Genomic DNA, 23,060 nt, shown 5'->3' on the forward strand with positions numbered 1-23,060 from the left:
TCAGTATGTTTAAAAGCACTTCTTAGACCTCGTATGTAGACCCATTTTCCCCATAGGTCTTGAGGACAGACATTCTGTTCTTTTGATCTCTTTTTGGTTGCCCAAGAGTGCACACACGACTTGAATGATACATGCACAATTTCAGTAGAAAGTGTACATGATTTCCAACCAAAGTACAGTGTATGTAAAAAGTATATAGTTTTAAAAGTCACAAATATTGTTTATGAGCCTTTCTGAATATATTAAACACTACAATCTTATATTTATATACACAACTGAATAATATTTCTGTGATCCTTTCAGGTCACTAATTATCTGTTTTACAGCTACAGTTTTCTGATGCATTTCCTTCAAAATGTAAGGAAACACCCACTTTCAGCTTCAATTGTAATACATTGTAGGAAAAATAACTTAACCATATTCATTTCCAGCATACCAAGCTACATCTGAATTTTTGTTTCAGACTTCAAAATCAGGTCATCACATGTCTTGATCACCTAATTGCAGGCTTCTACAGTTTCTAGCTGATTTAAATAAATCTTCCAACCTTTGTAGTGCCATTAGATGTGTACATTGCTATCAAATTTCAAGGCAATCAGATAAGTGGTTGTGGAGAAGAGAAGTTTTCCAGATTTCTTCATACCATCTGTGCGATTCAGCAGCTGAGTAGGTCAGCTGCTGACAGCAAAGCATAAGGTTTTACAGACCATCAGATTGTGATGTAAATCAACAGCTGTAATTTGTAGTTTTCTAGAAAAACAGCCAAAAGCAATCTTCAGCACGAAAAACATAATTTGCCAGCTTTCAGCATGGAAACCTACAATAAAACATTTTGACATTTCTGACTGGAATGTATTAAAAACCACCTATGCTTCACATTTATGACAAGAACACACACAAGGACACTGTCTACATGTATGTGTTGATTTCTATTCATCTCAGACGTGGGGTAGGTTAAGGTTGATTTCTTGTGGATGCACCTTTATGAAAGAATAGAACTGTCTCAATAAAAATGTCACTATCCCGCTTAAAATCTTAAAACCTGAACAGCTTTAATATTTTAGTGAATCAACAATCACACAGCCCTCAGGGTAAAATGTCATGTGCAACTTATTGCCATTGAGGTAGATAGGGTGCTGTAATTGTTCCTTCTTCAAGATCCTCCATAACTCAGGTGTATGTAAATGTCATCTCCAAAATCAATACAAAACCCCCAGCAGAGTCTGTGAGCCATGTGAGTGTTACTTTATCCGGGTTTGTGGATAGGCCCAGTTTTAGTTGTTGTATCTGTTGAGTTTCCTGTGTCATGTCAGATTACCGTAAAAACTGATTTAGTTCTTCTTTCTCTGGTCTGTTTTAAGGTCACCTTTGCACAGAAGTTGATCAAGAAGTCGATGCAATGAAGTAAATTTAGCTGTAGACCAGTAATGGTAATGTCTCCATTGTAGATAGCTTCTCTATCAGTGTATCATAGGAAATCAATCCATTTTCTGGTAGACTTCTCTCAGCATCCACTCCTTCAGGGCAACCATACATACAAGTACTTGCTTTTTTCCTAATTCCACTACTGGAATTGATTGCAGGTCAGAGTAAACAACCAATGGTGGCCAGGAGATAGATTCTAATGACAAAGTGTCATGCCCTCTCTTGTGCACATTGTTCTCCCAGATTCATACTGCCAGCTATTATGTAAATGTGAATAATCAAAAGTTAAGCTAAGTTTGCTGAAATGGAGCGAATCGAAGAATGTTTACCTGATTTAATGTCTCCAAGAAAAGGTCACATGCTGCAAATAATAATATGAGATGACCCTAGAGTAGTAATTTTGTGGCAATCAATGTTTTACTGCTGATGACGCAAGACTTGCATGCCACTTTCTGCACATTGGTTTTTGAAATCAAGTGTTATCACCACTAATGAAATTTTGATGTTCTGTTGGGTTTGACCACATTTTGTCTTGTCGTCGTCATTATAGGTCAGTACGTAGTTTGAACTTAGTTCTTATATTGTGGATTAGACTGTACTGAAGACATGCCTTCAGTGTCACAACTTTAGTAGAAACTGCTTAAAATCTGCCACACTTTTCAGAAACATAAGTGACATACTTTCACTGAAAAGAAAACATAATGGCAGCAGTCAAGGGCCTTGCGCTCTGATAGATAATTTGATTTTAAAATCTTTTTATCTGAAGAGTGTTGCAGTAGTCTGTGACTGGAAATGGATTATTTGCATATAACCATGTGTTTTATTTAAAGTGCAATTGCAGGTGTTAGCTTTGGGGATACCTTTAACGGGCACTTTAATAATGGAATAGTCCAGTTGTACACACTTCCGTATAGACTCTAACCGCATTGCCCTTTATTTCTGTCTCAACACACAGAAGTTATTTGGCCCAAGTTTTATTACCTGTTTATTGGCCAGCATGTTTCAACTTAGATTTATGAATGCTGTAAAATGGCAGTAGTGTGAAATCTCAAGCTGTTGCCATGTTTAGTGAATTTTCCTGTCTTCACATGAACATGTTAAGCTTTCCTGTATTTTATGTGCATCCATTACGGTTTAAATTGGTGCTCAATTCAGTGATGTACACAAGATTGGGTGCTTCACTTGGGAACATGTTTTTAATTCCTGATGTTGTGTGATGTTCCTATAATAAACCTCTCTCTCTTCATGCACCATAACAAGTCATGGAAGCCTAACCCAATAGAAGAAAATTATCTTCTGTGAGGTGTTCATGTTTGAATTAGTATAGTTGAAGAAATAACCATAGTATTAAATATAGCCATGTGGTTAAGAAATGATTTGTTAAGAGAGAAGTGTAAAAGTTTTGAAAACTTGCCAAGATCTCTTCATATGGGTCTTTATAATTTCAGTGGATAAAATATCTGGTGCTATAGAATTTATTACTGTGATACAAATACATCTCTGGCCTTCAGCATCTTAGCAAGATAGCCAGAATGGCTATATACAATGTCATTGACATTTTCTAAGCATTGTTACTGCTGTGCTGACCATTACATGATTTCGACATTAAGACAATGGTGGCCTTTGGGACATTCTCATTGAGTTGATGAATGAAAAAAGTGCCTGCTTTTGTTCTTAGAAAGTCTGCCAGGGCCCATATTTTATGTTGTACTATTCATATCATTGAGTTTCTCCTTCATTTGGAAAATTATTGGACCAGAATAAAGGATGATAGTGTTATCATTGATTTATGTGTTCCCAGATGTGTGTGATCTCTGAACTGTAATTGGATCCTGTGCAGTCCTGTTTCTATAAATAATGTCCTCACATAAAGTTGGGTTATGCTGCGAACATGCACCTAGAAGACAGTAGGTGTAAAGAAAGGCCATCAAGTCTTTAATGTATATTGTTTTAGGACAAATTGGGATGATAAAAATTAAACTACCTCTCTAACCTCATAATTTTGTCGTTTTCAGCAATTCTAAGCTAAATCCAGAATATTATTCTAAAGAATTTTGTCATAAAGTTCCTTGAAAAAGAGGAAGAATTGTATGCCTCATTGGTATGGTGGTTTATGCAATTTGTCGCAATGGATGAAAAAGGTATACATGTATTTACCAAACTATTTTACTATCTATGCTATTGTCTTTTGTATTATTATTGAATATTTTGTTGTGACAGTGCTTGTTTTGTTTATAGTGCTATTTTTTATGTTGTGCGATCTTTCTGAGAGATTATGTTCATACTTAGTAACAATTAGGCTTCATCTAAAGTAAACCTGATAACTAAAACCTGACTGGCTGTTCAAGATGATTCAAGGGCTGTTTGAAAGAGCTACATCTTATATTTGTTCACCAGCGTGTGTTTGTGAGCAGGCTTTGATCTTTATCTGAGAGTATATTTTCATGAACTGAACACTGTGGTTTAATTACATGTACCGACCACAGATGACTATCTGTCAGTTTCAAAGATTTTAAACAACTGTTCAGGCCTTTTGTAAATTAGAGATCCACTGGGCCATTTTAGCTTGAATGTTTGGTAAGCTTGAATTTTTTGTCAGAGTCAGTTGCACTTCTATTGATGAAGTATTGTGCATTTGCAATTTGTAGAGTTAAAAGAATACGATAACTAGAAAATAAAACAAGTGTCTGCTTGCATCTGGCAAGTGCAGTCTAAAGCAAAATAATATGTATCAATTAGGACTACACAAAAAAGATTAAACTAATCCGAAATATCTATTGCTATTCATAATGCGTTAAAACTGTCAATAAAATCAACAGAAATACGAATAATCGGCTGGATATATCAAACGGAAGGCTTGTAGAACCACCTTCTCGTATTAAACTCACAACAATACAAATTTAAACAAGATAGATCTGAAAGCATCAGAGTTACGCAACATGATGTTTCGTTTGTTCTGGCTGATTATGGATCTGATAGAACTGGAGATTAGAGTTTGCCTTAGTCTTGCAATTTTGCCCTACATGTAACTTTTGCTTTGGCTTTAGTTTGTTTATAAACATGCAGAGTGATGCATTTGAAGTGTCAGAAGTTAGGGAATGTTTGCATTAGAGACCTTGTGTAGGACTCATTTAGTGTTTATACGCATGGCCCCTTTAACAAACTGTTCAACAAACACAACCTAGATGAATGTAAACTTAAGGGAACTCTCAGAAGTTTTTAGTCCTAAGTGGAATACCATGTTTCCAATCTGTCCTGTTTTTATTTTCCAAATGATTTCCCACTCTGGGTTTAACAGGTAGAATATTGGCTGTAATTTCTCCACTCGGAGCATCTCTGCCCCCCACAGAAAAACAGCATGTTTAAATAACATCCAAAAAAAAAATGGTCCGATGAAAAAATTGGAGAGAAAATTGAATCTCTCTAAAAGATAGATCACATGGTACTAGGAGGAAATAAACCTTTTACATGTAAGATTATTTTCTCACTAGAATTTGTGTGATATGCATGGAAAGTCTAGAAGCCTCACTGTCTGTATGATTGCAAGTTTTTGGATAGTGTGTGCATAATGTTTTTCTTTACTTCCTTTTTTTTTGTTTGCTTATTTTTCATGTACCTTCTATTATACTTAAAGACATTTCCGCAGCCTTTATGTAATGTCTTCCAGAGAATGTTGATTTCAGTGGTCTGCTCATTTTTTTCACACTGCATGCCAAAGGATATGGAAACAAAATATTCAACAATACTTTCCATTATCCTCGTCAGATGCTTATAGCATGTCCAATGTATTATGATCTTAAACACCAGGATGTCTGGTAACATTGATGATCCTTGATAGTATGGAACTCAGTTGGAACATTTTGTGCAAATAGTCCATTCTGTCACCTTTGTCTGAGTATACAAGACTACACTCTGCTAATTGTGGGCGTACGGCTGACTGAGAAGGAAAAGGAGAGATTGGCAGTAATAGAACAGTTGGCTGCCGAGCGTGTCCTCCTTCCATCCTGTATCTAATGGCTGCCCACTAGGGGATAGAGCTGTAGGTGGGATCGCTCATTTAATTCATTAGGCAGACTAAGTATAACATGACCGGACAGACATGAAATATTGATGTGATAAATCTGTCGTGACCCTACCAGTAAAGTTGTTTGCCAAAACAGGCGAGACGATGGTTAGCAATTGAAGAAGAACATTTTGGAGCAGATCGATTCTGGCCGGGTTTGTTGTGAAATGAAGTCTTGTGGAGATGCACCTTCGTGTTGTCTGGAACTCTTCCAGCAGAGTATTGCTCAACTTCACACAATTCATCAGTTCATATAACTCTAAAATGAACACAGTAGCACATGTAGCACATTTATTCACACCTATCTAAGAATGCAATTTGATGGGGATAAAAAATCTGACCCTTTAGGCTTCATCTTTTAATACATGCAATAAAGAGTGGCCAAAATTGTAAAAATATTTTTTATTTTCCTTAGTTCTAGCTTCCTTCTTTTCCTGTTTTTGTGTTATGTTGTTGTAGTTTTTTTTTATTTCTTTTCTGTTTCTTTTTTTCTTTTGTCTCTGTCTGACTTTCTTTTTTGTAAAAGATCTTTTCCTAAATTATTCATTATGTTCCATTAGAATTCCACAGAGAATTTGTCATTTCTCTGCAGCATTAAATTTAGCTGCAGACATAGAGGTGCAGAAGGATTAGGATAGGGCGACCTTTAAGCTCCATGCTCACATGAGTTACGAGCTGTTAGTAAATAATGAAAAATGGTGAAACAAGGCTAACCTTTTTTAAACATAGGATGGAGTTAATGTGTACCCTCGTCGATGCTTGTTTTATTGAACAAATAAAATTATCCTGGTTCAAAGACAAGTCAGTTTACTGAGTCATAATGTAAGACTTTATGAAGCATTTGTAAGAGCCATATATTCTACTTAATTTTCTAGACAATTAATCATGATACAGTCAGTCTGCAGCTAATAAGATCTTGTAAGGATTGTGTGAGAACGTAACAAAAATGTCCAACAACCGTACAAGGCCTGAATTGCCTATCCTTTACACACATGCAAAAAGACAATCCATCAAGAAAAAACCACTAATCCTCTCAACTTAACTAATGACAACTACATAGTTAAAAGGGATTGAAAGTTTGGGGATCTCTTGACCCATTATTTTTTATTAGCTATTGGAAGTTCACTTTTTCAAAATTCAACCTTGCCTGAAATAAAATTAAACCTACTAAAATAGAAAAAATTCAAAAAGTTTTTCATAAATTTTATTTTCCTATATCATTTTATGTCAGGTGCCATAATGTGTGTGTATTTGCATGGATATTGCATTAAACACAGAGGATATATTATTATTTGGAAATGTAGAATAAATTTATTGAAGATGTTGGTGCTCATGCATTTACACAACACATGAAATAATTTCTCAGGGCACTTCCTGTTGTTATTTATTTATTTATTTATTTGAGGTTAAGCCACACCCAAGAATATTCCAGTAATATGATGCCTGCCAGCATTGTGGTGAGAGAAAATCACATCCTGTTGTTATATGAGTCCATGTAATTGTTCTCCTGACAATCCTAATTACTTTTTAAATGTTAATGGCAAAAGTTAGCTGCCTTACTAGACTGTGAACCAGTTTATTTTCAGGTTGAACATCAAATGCTGACTAAGCAATACTTACATACTTGTCCCAGATTTAAACTTTAGAGGGGCCTCCATGGCTCAGTTGGTTAGCACAATAGCGCAGCATAATGACCAATGCGGTCGCTGTGAGTTCAAGTCCAGCTCATGCTGGCTTCCTCTCCGGCCGTACGTGGGAAGGTCTGTCAGCAACCTGCTGATGGTCGTGGGTTTCCCCCGGGCTCTGCCCGTTTTCCACCCATCATAATGCTGGCCCCTGTCATATAAGTGAAATATTCTTGAGTACGGCGTAAAACACCAATCAAGTAAATAAATAAATAAATAATAATTTAAACTTTAGAAACAAAAAATTTCTCGCTGTGATATGTTGTACATATAGCCACTATATTTGACACTGTTGCATCATTGTGCTGAAATGTCTTAACTGGGCATAGCATGGCAAGAAATGATTTATTTCTATTCTAGCATCACAAATTATCCACATTTTATGGACCTTAAGTTACGAAAATAGTGGTTTGCTACATCTGTGTTAAATAGAGACCATTCTTGGAAGGCCAGAGAAAAATTTGTGGCGAGATCATCTGTACATGTATTGTAAATATATGGAAGTGAGAAGAAACAAACATAAAACAATGAGTGGTTTTGTTTCTTTTCACATATTGGAACTATTTTCCAAAAATATTTCGCGTCTGGTCCAATTGAGACATCCATTTTATAAGTTATTTATATCAGGCAGAGAATAGCTCTTAGTCTGTGCCCATCACTCCTGTATATCCCATCAAACTGAATGTTCAGTGTACGTTCCGTTGTCATGTTTGTTTTAAAAATGTTGAATCTCATCACTACCTAACACTTTCGCATTTAGTGGAGTTAAGTTTATGATTTATTTATGGTGCTGGTAACCACAAATTTACCTCAGTTACACACAGAAATGAATCCCTAGGTGCATAGTTAGGAGTTGACCATAGAACAGTGCACACTGTTAATATCTCTGAAATCATTTCATCAGTGATATGGCACAGCATTTATTGTTTATTTCCTAAATGCACAACAGTGTGATCACAACGCACAGCATTCAGTTCAACAGGGATGGCAGTTAGTTGAAACAGAATTTATCTCTCTACCCTCTCTCTGAAACAAGAGGTTTTACTTCCACCCTTGGTAATTTGGTAACTGTTGCATCTGTTGAAAACTAATTGCCTTATATTGCTCATATTACAAACCAGTACTTTCACTTGTATAGGAAAGATGACCTATGTGGGATTGATATGTTGATCTAAGGTCTTTTGTTAGCAGTGAAGAGGATGTAGTACTATATGTAATGCTGCCCCTCTCTGATTATGTTTAGGCTGCTATTGTTATCATCTCTGTAACTGGAAAACATTAGGTATACATTTACCTGTGAAGAATGAGCTGAATAAAATTTTAATAAATAGAAATTTAAATAGAGAGAGTATGGCTGATGACAGGGCATATTCAGCATAATGTCTTAATAAGGGAGTTTGGAGTTTGAATTTTATCGATGAAGGTAGAAAAAGTCCAACTGTATCACATGATCTGTCAAAAATGTTAGGCAACTATATTTGATTACATTCACTATAACATGAGTGTCTGAAAAAAAGTGTCATAAAAAGTCATTTAAAATAGATGAATAATGGAGAAAATTGAGAATTCAAACATATGTGAACTTTTCCTAATGAGAAGAAGTGTCATCTGTGCCTCTTGAAAAGGGTAATACAGTAAATTAATGTCAACAAAGGTTGCCTAACATTTTTCACAAGTCACATGACACAGCAAGACTGTTGTTACCTTTGTTGACAAACGAGTTCCAACTCAAAACTCCCCTTTTGGGAACACAAATGGGTATGCCAAACACTATCCTCTAACAGTTCTTGACCCACAAGTTCATGTATGTCTGTTGTAAAATATTTTTAGATGACTACATCTGCATGCTGTAGTGTGGTAAGGCCGTGTATTATTTTTTATGAGGAAAGTAAAGTAAAACAGATTTTTATGGTTTTAAAAGTGGCCCTAGGCTATATACATCTGACAAATACAAAGTGATCGGGATTGTTTTAATTCTAAAGTATTCACTGCCTATTTCTAATCATGAAGACAAACACATGCAGCCTACTATATAAAGCTTGCTGATCTGACCCGTGTTGGTACATATAATTAAGTCCCCTAGTGCATGAGTATGTTAGCATGTCAGAGTGTTACCGCCTAGAGTGCTATGTGGGTTTTGGCGAACAGGATTACCCCAATCGCTCCATTTGCTGGTGAGCAATTCAGCCGTAAGCCCCTTCGTAAGAGTATTGCTCTGAGCCCGTGCCAATACCATAATACTTATTTTTCTGCATTATTGAAATGTGCCTCCTGGAAGTATAGTTTCATATTTCTCTGAATTGCCTTCTTTGAAAAAAAGATTGAATTTAGTTTGAAAATATGGTGAAAAATATTACATTTATTGTTGTCCTTGCACGATGTTGAAGATGTGTGTTCCGTTTAAGTGATGTTGTTTCCAGCAAATATATGCTGACCTTGGACTTGCAGCATCCGGCTGACCAATTTTAATTATTTTCTCATCTGTCTTAACCACTGTGGTTATTTGTGCACTGTATCAGTCTTCTGTGGGTATGTGTCCAACCTAGGTTGGGTATTTTATGAACTTGGTGTCAAGACATGTGTCTATATGGCCAGATGTAGGTTAATAACATTTCTCCATCTTTGTGTAATCTGCATATATATTAAAGTCTGTTACTGTGGATGGGTTATCATCTGTTATGCTACATCAATAAGCTATCATTTGTGATCCTCATCCTCACTTCATCAATATGTACTTGTACCTTTTGGGACTATTCGTTCATGTGTTGATCTTTATTTTGATTGCAAATTTGAATGAGCATGCCTGTTGAATAAATTACGTCATATTTTGTTATTTTCTTTGCTTTTTAATACCCTGTTTTTGGATGTAACTGCATCAGTAGGCTGGTGTTATAGCATGGCAGACAAGCTTCAATTAAGCTGTGACTATCTTTTCAAAGTCAGTGCACCCATGTGGTCATGTGTTAATGCATTTCAGGACCATAGGGCCCGAAGTACATCATTGCTCGATACATTTATGCAAAGCTTGTTAATGTGGTTCACAGATGCTTTATTCAGGATACGTGAAGGAGCCAATTCTAATTGGTCCCAAGGTTCGCGTTATATTTTCTCAGTGAATTATCCTCGGGGAGGTATCTCTCCTTCTTGTGAGTGCTGGGTAAAAGTACTTACTTAATTATCTGGAAGTGGCTGACCGTTTGTCACTGGTTTTGAGGCCTGAATGATGGAGTAGGCGGTGTCAGATGGTCATTCTCCTATCAGTAACATACAAATGGGACTGTTCTGCCCTGATCATTGGTCTTTGACAGCAGAACATCGTCAATCTTCATTGCTAAGATAATGTTTTCTATGTTTTGAAAGATTTTGTAGGAAATTTGGTATGCCAGACGACATGAAGCTTTTGACATTAATCCAGAGCTCCTTGCTTACGTTGAAGGATGACCAAGGAAGGGTTGCAGCCTTATGTTAAACTGACTGTAATCCCCTAATCCTTCAAAGATTTAAGGTATTCGGAGCATTTTGGGAGGACAGGGAGAGGGTAGGAATGAATGCAAAGGCCCAGTTGGTGTTTTCTTTACTAGGTTATTTAACTTGATTATGTAATTAAATATTAAGCTTAAAGGATTAGTGTCCAGATTTATTATTTATTTATAATTAGGTACCCCTGTGTATATTTGTATTGTTAAATTCAGTTTAAGAAATATTTTAAAAAAGGACACAATAATCTGTGTAATATGCCACTTAAAATGAAGGGATAATGAAGTTGTTTTCATGTATTTTTTCTGCAAACACTCAGTAGTCTCCTCCAAATTACATCACACAAGTCCAATATTTATGAGCTGTCAGAGCGTCACCATTTAGTTCATTGTTAAAAAAGCTACAAGAGTGACAACAAGCATATCAGATTTCTGCACGACATCTTTTGCTCTTCTGCATATGGTTGCACAGAACTCATGAGTTAGTTTTTTTCAAGTTTCCAGACGAGTTGGCCCTCTCGAAGGTGTCGATTTACAGTACAAGACAGAAGGATTTTGTACCCACCAAAAACAGCTGTGCTTGCTCTCACAGCTGAAAGCCACAAGAGGAATACAGCTAAACTTGAAAGATTTGGCTACTATGTTAGAAAATCTGTACATGAATGCTGATGTCCACATTGTACAAATACAGGTATATATAATTGTATAGTTTTATTGTACATAACTGTATAGGCACAGGCTGTTTGAAATGCCATGTTGTTGCATGTCGTCGCATATAGGTATGACTTTAGAATACCTCGGTTAATAGAATGATATTTATTGCGAAGCAGACTGAGGGAAAAATAGTACATAGATAATGAATTTTAAGACATACACACAAAATGTACTGTGTAACACAGGATGAAGCTATAGCTTACCAGTAAGTATTCCCAGTACTGTTGGAAATGCCTGGACAAACATCAAGTTTAAAGTCTGAAAGCTCAGAATCTGAAGTCTGGCCAGAGATGTCACTGTCATAAATCGGAACTTCGACGTCGTCCACTACCTTGAATTAATACAGTAGTATATTTGCTTCTGTGTGCTAGAATCTATCTCGAAAATGACATTGGTTTGGTACAAATTTCTAGGTTGTAAATCCCAGGAATGCAAGTGTTGATGTGGTTTGACGTCACTTGTTGAGCCGTAAGGGCCAACCAGCTGGTGATTGGCTAGTGCAGTAAATCTGTTTTTATTTATTTTTTTTTTTTTATTTAAAGTCATTATTACTTTTCTCAGAAGACCTCTCGATAATATATCGTTATGCTATAATAAGATTATAGGTTATAATCTTTATAATTAGTACCAATTGAAAAATTTGGACAGTAATCCTTTAAAAATTTTGTGGAAGTTAATTATCAACAGTTTGAACAATGTATTATTACTTAACTTAAACAAAGATGCTGTGTTGTTAGGAATGTAAAAAAAATAGTTTAAATAAGCAAGTGTTTTTTTCCCCCCGTATGGTTTTGAATGATAAACATGTTTGCCTGTTGTGCCAGATGAATTACCAGTATATGTATTTCACACAATCTTTTGATTGATCTTTTTTCCCCTGTCATGGATTCAGAACACAGGAATTTGATGATGTGAATTAACAAGTGAATTGCAAGTGATGTAACCAATATAAAAATCTACTGCTATGATATATTCCATAGCTGAAATAATGAGACTTTGAGGGTACTTGGCACTCAGCACACTTAAGGTACACAGCTAACATACAGTTATTCAGGTTATGTTGTTTTATTTTACACTTTTCGTGCGATTGTCATAAAAATCTCATAATGCAACCGTGTGGAAATGAAATTTTGGTGTTTCACTTTTTCCTTATATTTAAATCTTTTGTAAAACATGGGAGAAAATACATGTACATATTTTGACATGCTAAACATTTCTATTTGTTGTCTGAAGGCATTACCATTCTGTGATTTCTTTTAGATAGATGGAGAGGAAGTTGGTTCCACAATATTTAAATCACTTCTTAAATGTATTAGGTTTATGTTTACAAGAGTTGAGCATCATCAAAGCAGTGTCATCAAAGGTTGTTTTCATATGCAGATACGGTTTAGGTGAACTGTTGGCAATTTAATGCTTGGGTACATTCCTATTCTGCCATGAACTGATGATTACACAGTGATAGATGGTGACAGATCGACCTCAAGATTGGATTTTTCATAAACTTTTACTGTTTCTTTGACAAAAGAGTGGCATTAGCAGCTTAATGTTTAACTCCTAGCCCTGTGCGCAGGCCTAATTATTCTAATGTCTGTGGTGTTCTTTATGTGACATGACTTACAAAGGTTACTCCTGATGAACCTCATTTTTGAGTCCCACTCAGTAGCAGTTGTATTCCAGCAGGAGAAATACATTTTAGTGTTCACAGCAGGATAGTGCAATTAACTGAGGTGGCAAGTATTGACACTAGTCAACCTATTTAAAAAATGGGAGAATTTTGAATTAGTTATTGAGTTTAAGCTTGCTTGTTGTTGGAATATTCACTTGGTCTTTTTTATATTTCATTTTCTAAAGTTATAAGCATTTTCTTACATAAAGAGAGACTCGTTAACCTAGTGAGGTGGGTTCAGTCTGACCTCTGCAAATTATTTGACCATCACCCACTACTTGCAGCAAGAAGTGTACATTTATTGGTGTGGACTCCCCTGAGTACATTGTTTGAACTCCCCTTCCTCCAACAAATACCACTGTCCAATGAAAACCTCAAAATTTTCAGTTGTTTGTGGTAAGCCACAATACCAGTGTTTTGTTTGAAGTTGTTAGTTGTTTAGTTTGAAGGTGTTAGCTGTTTGGTTTGAAGGTGTTAGTTGGTTGGTTTGAAGATGTTAGTTGTTTGGTTTAAAGATGTTTGTTGTTTGGTTTAAAGATTTAGTTGCTTTGTGACACTGGTGCCATGTAATATACTAATAAATATTAAAATACTTGCACATGCAATTGATTGATCAAAAGAATATCCGTTGTCACCAGTTGTGTCATTAATCTTCTCATAGTTGATACATTGAGACAATATTATGTAATTTTTAAGATAATCAGAGGAAATTAAATCAAATAGGCCTACATGCACATCAGACAGCTATGGCGAAATCAATCAGATATTTACATTCTATACATATATAAGCTGAAAGACATCAACATCATATAAGATTTTTAAATCAGTGCCCGATGTCACATTTCTTTATACTCTGTAGTATATGTGAATGCATTTAGTACTTAAATTTAGATAGAAAATTTTTTATGGTTGTAGAAATGCCATTGGTTCTGACATATTTTGGTCATATGGCTCGCACGAATAACCATATGAAGCATATAACCGCATTAAGAAACGTATTCAGCTTAGTACAAAGCAAGATGAAAAAAGCGAATGAAAGTCAACATGCTTTGAATGGGTGTTTGTCAGTGAATGTCTGAGTATGAGTTCTAGTGTACATGTACCTGACAGAACAGACTCTTCTTAACATTAGTAATTTGTCCGACTTCACAGCAGGCAGACAAGTAAGAAATAATTATACCAAGACAGTAACCTGATAAGGGTGTAGCCATGGTGTTTACACCATCGCCTTGCCGTGATATGTTAGAAGGGACTCCATTAGAACTGTTCAGGATCAAGGCATTTCTTCCACATTCTTGGTGTATTTATTATCCAGACAGGTTAGTAACAGATCTACCTATGGAATAGTCTTTTATCTTTGTTTATATTATTTATATTCTTCAGGTACGTGTCACACCACTAATATGTTTTCTAGAGAACATGTCACAGAAAATCTTTTTACAGTGACAGTGGAATGTGTATTTTACTTATATCCCATTCATAATAATTTTGCATTCTTACATGTGCTTGACTGGTTTTGATCCCTTGCATCATGACTCAGCGAACCAAAATTTTCAGAGGCTTTGAAAAGATTTACATTTTGTTTTTTTCTTTTAGAAGTCTACACTGAAGTGAGCCCAGCAGTCAGGTTTGCTTTCTGCCCCTTCATGGAAGAAAGCAATCTGTGTAATGTTTTCTCAGGAAAAGCCTTAAAACTGCCAGACATCCTTAACAGACTCGTGTATCATTCTTTGGCAGGAAGCCATTGCATTTCTTTATAGATAATACATTTCTTGGGTGATCTGCCTCCACAAATTATTAACGCTTACATCATCCACAGGTTCTGTTAATCTGTTACATAAAGCATAAGTGTGTCCTTGTGAAGTAGGCTAAGAAGTCTTACCAGAATTACTTCAGATGATTTTACAATAGTTATCATGTACACTGTACAAGAAGTTGATATATTTTGGTGCATTTAAGCTATGCGTTCTTTTAATGTTGAGTATATTAAGAACATTGTTTTAATTGACATACTGTAATTTTTCAGCATTTTTCGCATGTTTGCAAGGTGTTTGTTGAAGCATATGCTGAAGGCATTATTCTGTGTAGACTGATAAAATTGTACTTTTTGTGAAGCCCTGAAATTGACCAATCAAACCAGTGTAGTTTTTCCAAAATCAAAAGTTGCTCTTCCATGCGCTAAAAGGTTGAAGAATTATGGTACTTATTTTTCAAAACCTTTTTAAAAATTAGTGGTCAGACCTTTTTCAAATAGAATATGTGGTGTATTAAAATCTGATGAAGTACAAACTGTGTTTTCAGCTTATGTTACACAAATATAAGACAGACAACCTTTTTGTAGATTTGAATATTGATAAATTATGTGCATTAGAGAACAATGTTCTCATATGTTTTGCAGCAATTTCTGCCGGGTTGATGTGCATATACATGTACTTTGCAGGTTTTGTCGGAATTGAAGGAGTGTTGAAATTAAATATTGCCAGCATATATATATGTTTAAGTTTAGGTCTTTAATTAGTAGTGAAACAGAGACATATAATTGCCTTTGAATGTTTGGGTTGCTGTTGTGTGAGTGGAAGAACAATTCTACTATGAACCAGCAAGTAATGGAGTGAATTTATGCTGCAACCTTTGGTGTGTGTAACTAATCTTCATTCTGTTTTATACCACCTACAGTTCTATTTTGGCAAAACTTTAGAATCAGAAGCTAAAAAAAACAATAAATGATAAAGTGATACATACATGTACGTCTGGTATATAGGAAGTATTTGGTGGAAGGACAACGGTTTCTGCCATTCATGAATTGCTCCTTAAGTCTACACTTTAAAGTGGCTAAACTGATATGAATACATGTGCTAAGTCAAAATCTAAAGGAAAGCTTGTATGGTGTGAATACTGTATCATCTTGTATTATGGTTTCTGTCTGTCAGATTTTTATCAACTTTATGTACTGGAATCAACTTGTCTCTCTGTCTTGTCTTGTCTGTCCCTCTGTAGACACGATTTTGTCCTTGCATCTCCTCCCAGACTACTGGACTGATTTCAGTGAAACTAACCATACATTTTGCATTTCATCTGAACTTGTGCATGCCTATGTTTAAGTCCCATTTAGGACTTTGTGTAATAGTGCTTTTCCATGTGTTCAGATTTTGACCATGCATCTCTTCCTTAAGTAATGAACCTATTTCCATGAAACTTAGTAAACTTAACTATACCTGTTCAGGTACTTCAGGTGCAATAATAGATTTTCATGTACATTACTTAATTCTGTTATTTTCTGTTTGTTTCATTTCTGCATTCAGACTGGATGTACCAGTAGTGCAATCAGCAATGGTCCATGAAACAATCTATATGAAGCCAAATTAAGCAATATGATGTCCTGACAATTCTTTTAAGGTTTTCTTAGTTTTCTTTCTTTTATTTTTGGTAATGTAGGATGGTGGAAGGAGGGTATTTTAAACATCCAGGTTCTAATTTTATTTTGTTTTGATTTTTATACCCTGTCATTATGTAGCAATGCAGATGGTTGACGAACATATTAATGATTTTTTGCCTTGTTGTTCAAGATATCAAGGTTAGTCTTATATAGTACTGACACATGAGTTTATTCAAGTTTTATGGGTAGTAAGTAGCCTAACCAATGACCTCAAGCCAAAAGTCAGTGTAACAAGTTTCCTACAGTCTAGGAGATAAGCCCATTCCTGTCTGCCTGTAACCGGAAACTGACCTTTCCTTGTTGTCTTATAAAGTGAAGTTGTCCACACTCTGTCTCTGGATCATCAAAGGCTAAATGTCACTCACAAGGGACTTCCATGCACTACCCACTTAGAGGAGACAATTATCAGAAATCTAAAACTTCCTTTTGGCTTAACGCCTGGCGAGCTCAGGGACAATAAGTGTTCTGCAGACGTGCTGGTGTTTGTCTCATGCATTACCGGACTATGGACCAAAGCATTAATGCAAACCTCTCCACATTTAAGGCGCAAATGGAAGTAAAGATTAGGAAGGAGATGTATGAACATGTTTGGTTTTAGTAATCCATATCCAAGTTTAAATATTATGACACCACTGCAGGAACCAAAGTCAAAGCAATTCTTTGTCGCTAAAAAAGGCTGTTTCTTGGCACATGTGCATGGCTGTAACCCATATAATACAATTTAGAATTATACATTAGAGAATGAATATAATGGACATCCAAGATACAATCCTTAAAAATTTCAGCCATACTATTATTTTGTGGATCAGAGTGAACTAGAAATACGCCACTGAATCTCCTAATTCCCAATGTTCATGATCTGTAAACAGAACAGATGCTCAAATCTCCACATCTTGAATAAATAAATGGAATCCTTGATTCAGGTTGATCACCCAAATTTTTGTTGATAAATGTATCCAAAAAACAGTACTGTACGCTAGCTGAACTGCTTTTTGCCTGTCACAGAAAGGTATATAAACTGCATTGCCTATCCGGCATTTTTTTGCCTCTCCATGTTACACTGTGGTTTTCAGTGATTACCAAAAATTAATCATATTACCTCCCTCCCCCTCCCCCCTTAAATGTATTTATGGTTCTTGGTGATTTCCATATAGAAATTATAGATCCTAATAATATTTTACAGAATGATATTAATAAAGTTGAATGAATCATTTTAATGTAACTCCCTCAGAGCATACTTGTTAATGGACACACGTTGTCTTTTCATTTCAATGACCGAAAACTTTGAAATAAAGTAAATCTTATTTGTCTTCCAAGATAAAATTTAAGGAAAATGCGTGTATCAATTCCCTTTGTTTTCCCTTGGCATCTATGAACAATATGAGCTTGCACCACACTATTAATAAATATTTGTCAGTGAGCAAAATGGGTGATATCCTTTATTAACTGCGCATGTGTATCATTTCAGGATGACAAGATCAGTGAAGGTGGATGTTAAAATCCTTCTAATGCTTTATTGGCTGTGTGAGGAAGTTAGTGTGGTGTGTACTCATACAGGCATTTCACAAGCATGTTTCTTTACGTGTATATGCATTTCTACTCATGAAATGACATCTGCTTCTCTTCCAACGTTTTATCATATTTTATTGATTTGATATATTATATCCGTCTTTTTAGCGTGAGTGTGAATGACTGATCACAGTCACTAATTTCTCCACCAATATTGTGTTGATTTTGAGGACAATTCAATGATGCAAGATGCAACAATGTTGGAATATTTCTTTAACCCTTGAATTTGGCCTGTGATAAGAGTTACATGTTTTTTTTTGACTCGTCATGACTCAAGGCACATGTGTAGATAGAAATTGTTGGTATATTTGTTCATGGCTTTGGACTTATATTGGTGATAGCATGCGGTATGGGGGAATGTCGTCAGGATTGTTGAGAATTACCCATGATGCGTTATGAACAGGGCTGGCTTACATGCAGTCATTCATAACTGTCCATGGATTTCTTTAGAGAGGATGGAGAATTGTTCAATGCTCAGTTTGAGTGACAGGTGGCCAACCTATGTGGCAAGTTACCTGCAGAACATGTGTAGTAATACACAGTTACCTCAGAAGTCAAATGTTAAATGCACAGGCTTACATATCTATATTTCGGAAGAAGGGTGGTGTCATTTAAGCATTTCTAGGAAGAAAGCTATTAGTAGAAAGCTAGTAGTCACCCATCAGAAACTACATGTCTTGGGCTACAATTTGGTGCAAGTTTCACATTTCTAGCCACCATAGTTCTCAAGTTACAGGTCATTGATATTACTTAACTGAAAAAGTTTTTTGACCATCTCAAAAAGTTACAGAGGCAAAATCCAAAAGCAGATTCAGAATCAGTGTTACCAAATACACCAGAATACATGAAAACATCAAAATTTGACACTTTTTATGACGCCATAACTTCAACTAATGGCTAGCTTCCAATGCTTTTGATGAATGTTTAAGAGTTTCTCAAACTTGCTCTAACTGGGATCACTCTACATATACATCAAATGTCAAAAAATCCATTCATTTGTTCTTGAGAAGAAGATTTTTAAAGGTTTTGATCAAAATCGAAGATGGCAGCCATGTCATGTGACCAAAATTTGCCTTGTAACCTTGTTCCTAAAATCACCAAATTTTAGCAGCATCCAATAAAAACTTTTCCTTTTACACCTCTTAAAGCTTTCAAAAAGCTTTCAAGAAAGTAGAAGAAAAATAATAACTAGAACTGCAAAGCAGTTTCGGCCGGTGTCCACATCGTTTGTTGTTGTAGTTATCATTCTACGCAATCAAATAGAAGACAGCTTAGCTATATGTAATCGCACAGCTGTTTCGGGAAATCATGGACAGTGCAGCAGAAAGCTTAAAGTCAAATACCTTAAACCTTGTCCAATTCCCATCTAACTCAATCTTAGAGCAATGGGATTAACAACAATTTCTAAAAAAAAAAAGGTATCATTTAAATGCTTTTAACTAGAAAACTGTCGATCATAACTCAAATCTGTTGGCATAGGGATATAATTTAGTGCAAGTTTCACATTTGTAGCTCCCATAGTTCTAAAGTTACAAGTCATGGAAATTACATTACTAAATTTTAGTTTTTTTTGACAATATCTCAAAACGTGACATAAATAGGCGAAAAATGAAGGCATATTCCAAATCAGTGGCTCAGAATATGTTACAAAAATTGAAATTTCAAAACTAGTTGTGACGTCACAATTTTAACCAATGGCGAACTTCCACAGAAACTACCAACAATCTGCCTGCATATCAGTTTTCAGACTAATCTGTTCAGTGTTTCTTCAAAGAAAGATGTTTAAAAGATTTCATATAAAATGCAATATGGCCGCCAAACCACATGACATGCAAAAAGCAGAATAGGCCATCGCAGAACTTCATATATGAGGACATTTCACTGCAAAGTATCAAGACAATCGATCAGATGTTCTAGGCTCTAGCTCCGTCACAGAATTGTATAAATAAGAATAATGGCTAGAACTGTCAGGCAATTATACTGTTGCCAAGCGGTCTGTACAAACAGCTTTTAGCTTCCACTTTCTAAAACTTTCCACTTTCTCTGCCACAGACCATTCAAATTTATTAGTTCTATGCTCTTCTGAAAAGACCCCAGGTTTGTAGAAAATGAGCAAAAAAAATAGATGCGATCCATATTAGACAATAAACTCTCCAAATGAGTAAACTGCATGTACCTTGTGGAAACCACATCTGACATTTTCAACGAAAACAAAACTATTTCAGCAATAACCGGAAACACGATCTCCCACAAATGAAACGTAGTGTCCATATTTATATTCGAAATAAATTTGGTAAGAATGGTTAGGAGCAAACTGGATTTGAACTCCAGGCTGCTCGGAGTGGTCGTCTGATGCCTAATAATTTCATGGTAATTGAAGAAAAAAAGAGAACAAAGATTGGCAGGAATGAGCTGGATTTGAATCGGTGACTGCTTGGGGCAATGCTTATTGGGGCTATGGTTAAAGACAGTGAAAAGAAAAAAGAAACATTACTCTCAAATAGCAGTGCTGGGTCACATGTATAGAGAGATTGTTCCTTTCATCTACTGCTCGTGTCCCTAAACAGAATTAGAATACACACCCTGTAGCCAGCACTCAACATTGAACCGTTTTCATGCAGTCTAGCATGGAGCTCAGATTTTTTTTATCATAATCTGAAATCTATACCATGTACGAAAATAATTCTTACAGATGTGTAATCCTGACGGGATTCTCACCGAACTACTTGTGTGGACACCTAAAAATCTGATTTCAGTAATACCTACTGAAATCAGAGTGCTGGGCCACCTACTGCATGGGGATTGTTTTACAAAGAGGTTGTAACTCACCACTGGAGAGATAAGTTACCATGGAAGGACACTCTCTCCGTAAAATGGACCCCTAGAAAGCAAAATGAGTTTAAATTTTGCTTTATTGATGTTTAATGGATTCTTTTTCATCAGGTGTTGCGTGTGGGTGTTGTTAGCCACAGATATGTGTCCCACAAGCATGCAGCTCCATGGCTCTTACATGGCCACAAAGACACAAGGGGGAGATCCAAGCCAACAGTGGAACACATACCTGTAAGTGCTAGATAGAGAGTACACTACTTTTTATATTTATAAATGAAGGGTAAACAGTATATGTGTTTCTTTAAAATTTGGGTAAGCTTTCCGTGGTAATTGTTTGTCAGGGCTTGTCACATGGTTTTACCATATATGAATTTTGAGATGTCCCTATATTTATTTATCATTCTTTATTCACTTCTCACCATACTATAATGAAAGATGTGGAAGATAAAGTTTAAAAATAAGAACTTGTTCTGTCTGTCTTTCATTAATTTAAATAAATAAACATGTACATACATGGTACCTAGAATACTGCATGTGGCAAAATCATGTTTGACCTACTTGATGAGGTCAGAGTTTAAATATGACATCTAAGGCTACATGTATATTTAAGAACTACTGAGCCAAGTGCAAATGACCTCTGACCTAATTCTCAAGGCAAAGTTTATATCTGATTTGTTACTGTTATATCTCCAAAACTACTGAACCAAAGCCTTAAGCATTCATTGGTTTGGTCACCCATGCCTGATCATAATGCAAATGACTTTTAACCTAATCTCAGGCTGTATTTTCATATTTGACTCTATAACTTCTTGAACACAATGTCTCCAAAGTTTTATGCTGGACAGTAATAATTAAAGTGTCCAGTCTTGGTGGTTGGAGAACCCTAGTGCGAACAGCTGCAGCTTCATTTTCCTAGAACTCTAATCTAGGTTAAGGCTATCAAGAGAGGTCATCAATAGTTTTGGAGTAATAAAATATGGAAGAAAAAAAAGAAGAGAAATGTACTTCATCAAGTTGAATCTGTTAATCGAAATTTAATATAGAAACATAAGTAGAAACTGTGAAGAAATTTGCGACCAATTTCCAGATCTTTCCATGATTCCATAGCAGACAATTATTTATTTAAGACATTGAATTGATTTAAGATAATGTGGATCAAAGTCATCTGGATACATTTAAATGAACTGCTGTAATGAGACCGTCTTACACGTGTCTTTAATCAACTAAATCTATGATAAACTCCGTAAACCTCTACCCTGCAGCTTGTGCCCTTGCTCTGTAAAATTTTGTATGAATGGACAACTTTATCATCGAAGGGACAGTTAGAAATCTAATAAAGTCTACATGCAATTAATTATGTAAAAAGTTATCTGGGAATAGGTGTACTAGTATTCCCTTATCTTGGTCAAGTGGGGTTTATTTGAGGCAGTAATATTCCATTAATATTTTAAAATAATGGGAGGTCTCCGTGGCACAGTGGGTTATCGTGCTAGTGCAGCATAATGACCCAGGAGCCTCTCACCAATGCGGTTGCTGTGAGTTCAAGTCCAGCTCATGCTGGCTTCCTCTGAGGCCGTACGTGGGAAGGTCTGTCAGCAACCTGCGGATGGTTGTGGGTCCCCCCGGGGCTCTGCCCGGTTTCTTCCCACCATAATGCTGGCTGCTGTCTTATCAGTGAAATATTCTTGAGTACGGTGTAAAACACCAATCAAATAAACAAATAAATAAAACAGTGGTATTAAGATCATGCATGTAGGTTAGTATTTAATATTACAACTGCTTTTGGTAGATGTAGTTGAAGGTTTTCAGTGTTTTGCCAGTCCTGTTATGCCTTCCTGTAACATACACCCTAAGGAGCATAGTTTGATTTGCCTCCTTCACAGCTTCCTCAGACTTCAACTCCTGACAGTTTGCATGCTCCAACCAGCAAGGGAAATCTACCAGAGCCAGACCAAGGCCCATCGGGGAAGATTACAGATGTTGCCCCTCAAGCAGATGACTGCCAAGGGGAGGCTACTCAGACAGCAGTAGGCACAGCTACACCAGGAGCTCGTCCAGTTCTTGTAACAGACACAACTGATGCCCAAAGTCTCCCTAGCCAGAGGGCTTCTTTAAAGAGAAAGCTTGGGGAATATGAAGGAAGGGCATCATCCTACAAAAGGTCAGAGTGTTATTCTCGGTGGTGCCATCAGCT

The 23,060-nt window shown here is 36.0% G+C and overlaps 1 protein-coding gene across 1 annotated transcript in view; it reads left to right on the forward strand.

Moving 5' to 3' along the window:
• LOC135471782 (general transcription factor 3C polypeptide 1-like) overlaps positions 1 to 23,060 on the forward strand; it is a 132,328-nt gene that overhangs the window by 103,820 nt on the left and 5,448 nt on the right. The window contains exons 21-22 of the mRNA XM_064751119.1: positions 20,978 to 21,097; positions 22,750 to 23,027. Of these exons, the coding sequence (XP_064607189.1) occupies positions 20,978 to 21,097; positions 22,750 to 23,027 (398 nt within the window). The remainder of the gene's footprint in view (positions 1 to 20,977; positions 21,098 to 22,749; positions 23,028 to 23,060) is intronic.

This window comes from Liolophura sinensis, chromosome 7, assembly GCF_032854445.1.
Source record: "Liolophura sinensis isolate JHLJ2023 chromosome 7, CUHK_Ljap_v2, whole genome shotgun sequence".
In the NCBI taxonomy this organism is placed as follows: domain Eukaryota; kingdom Metazoa; phylum Mollusca; class Polyplacophora; order Chitonida; family Chitonidae; genus Liolophura; species Liolophura sinensis.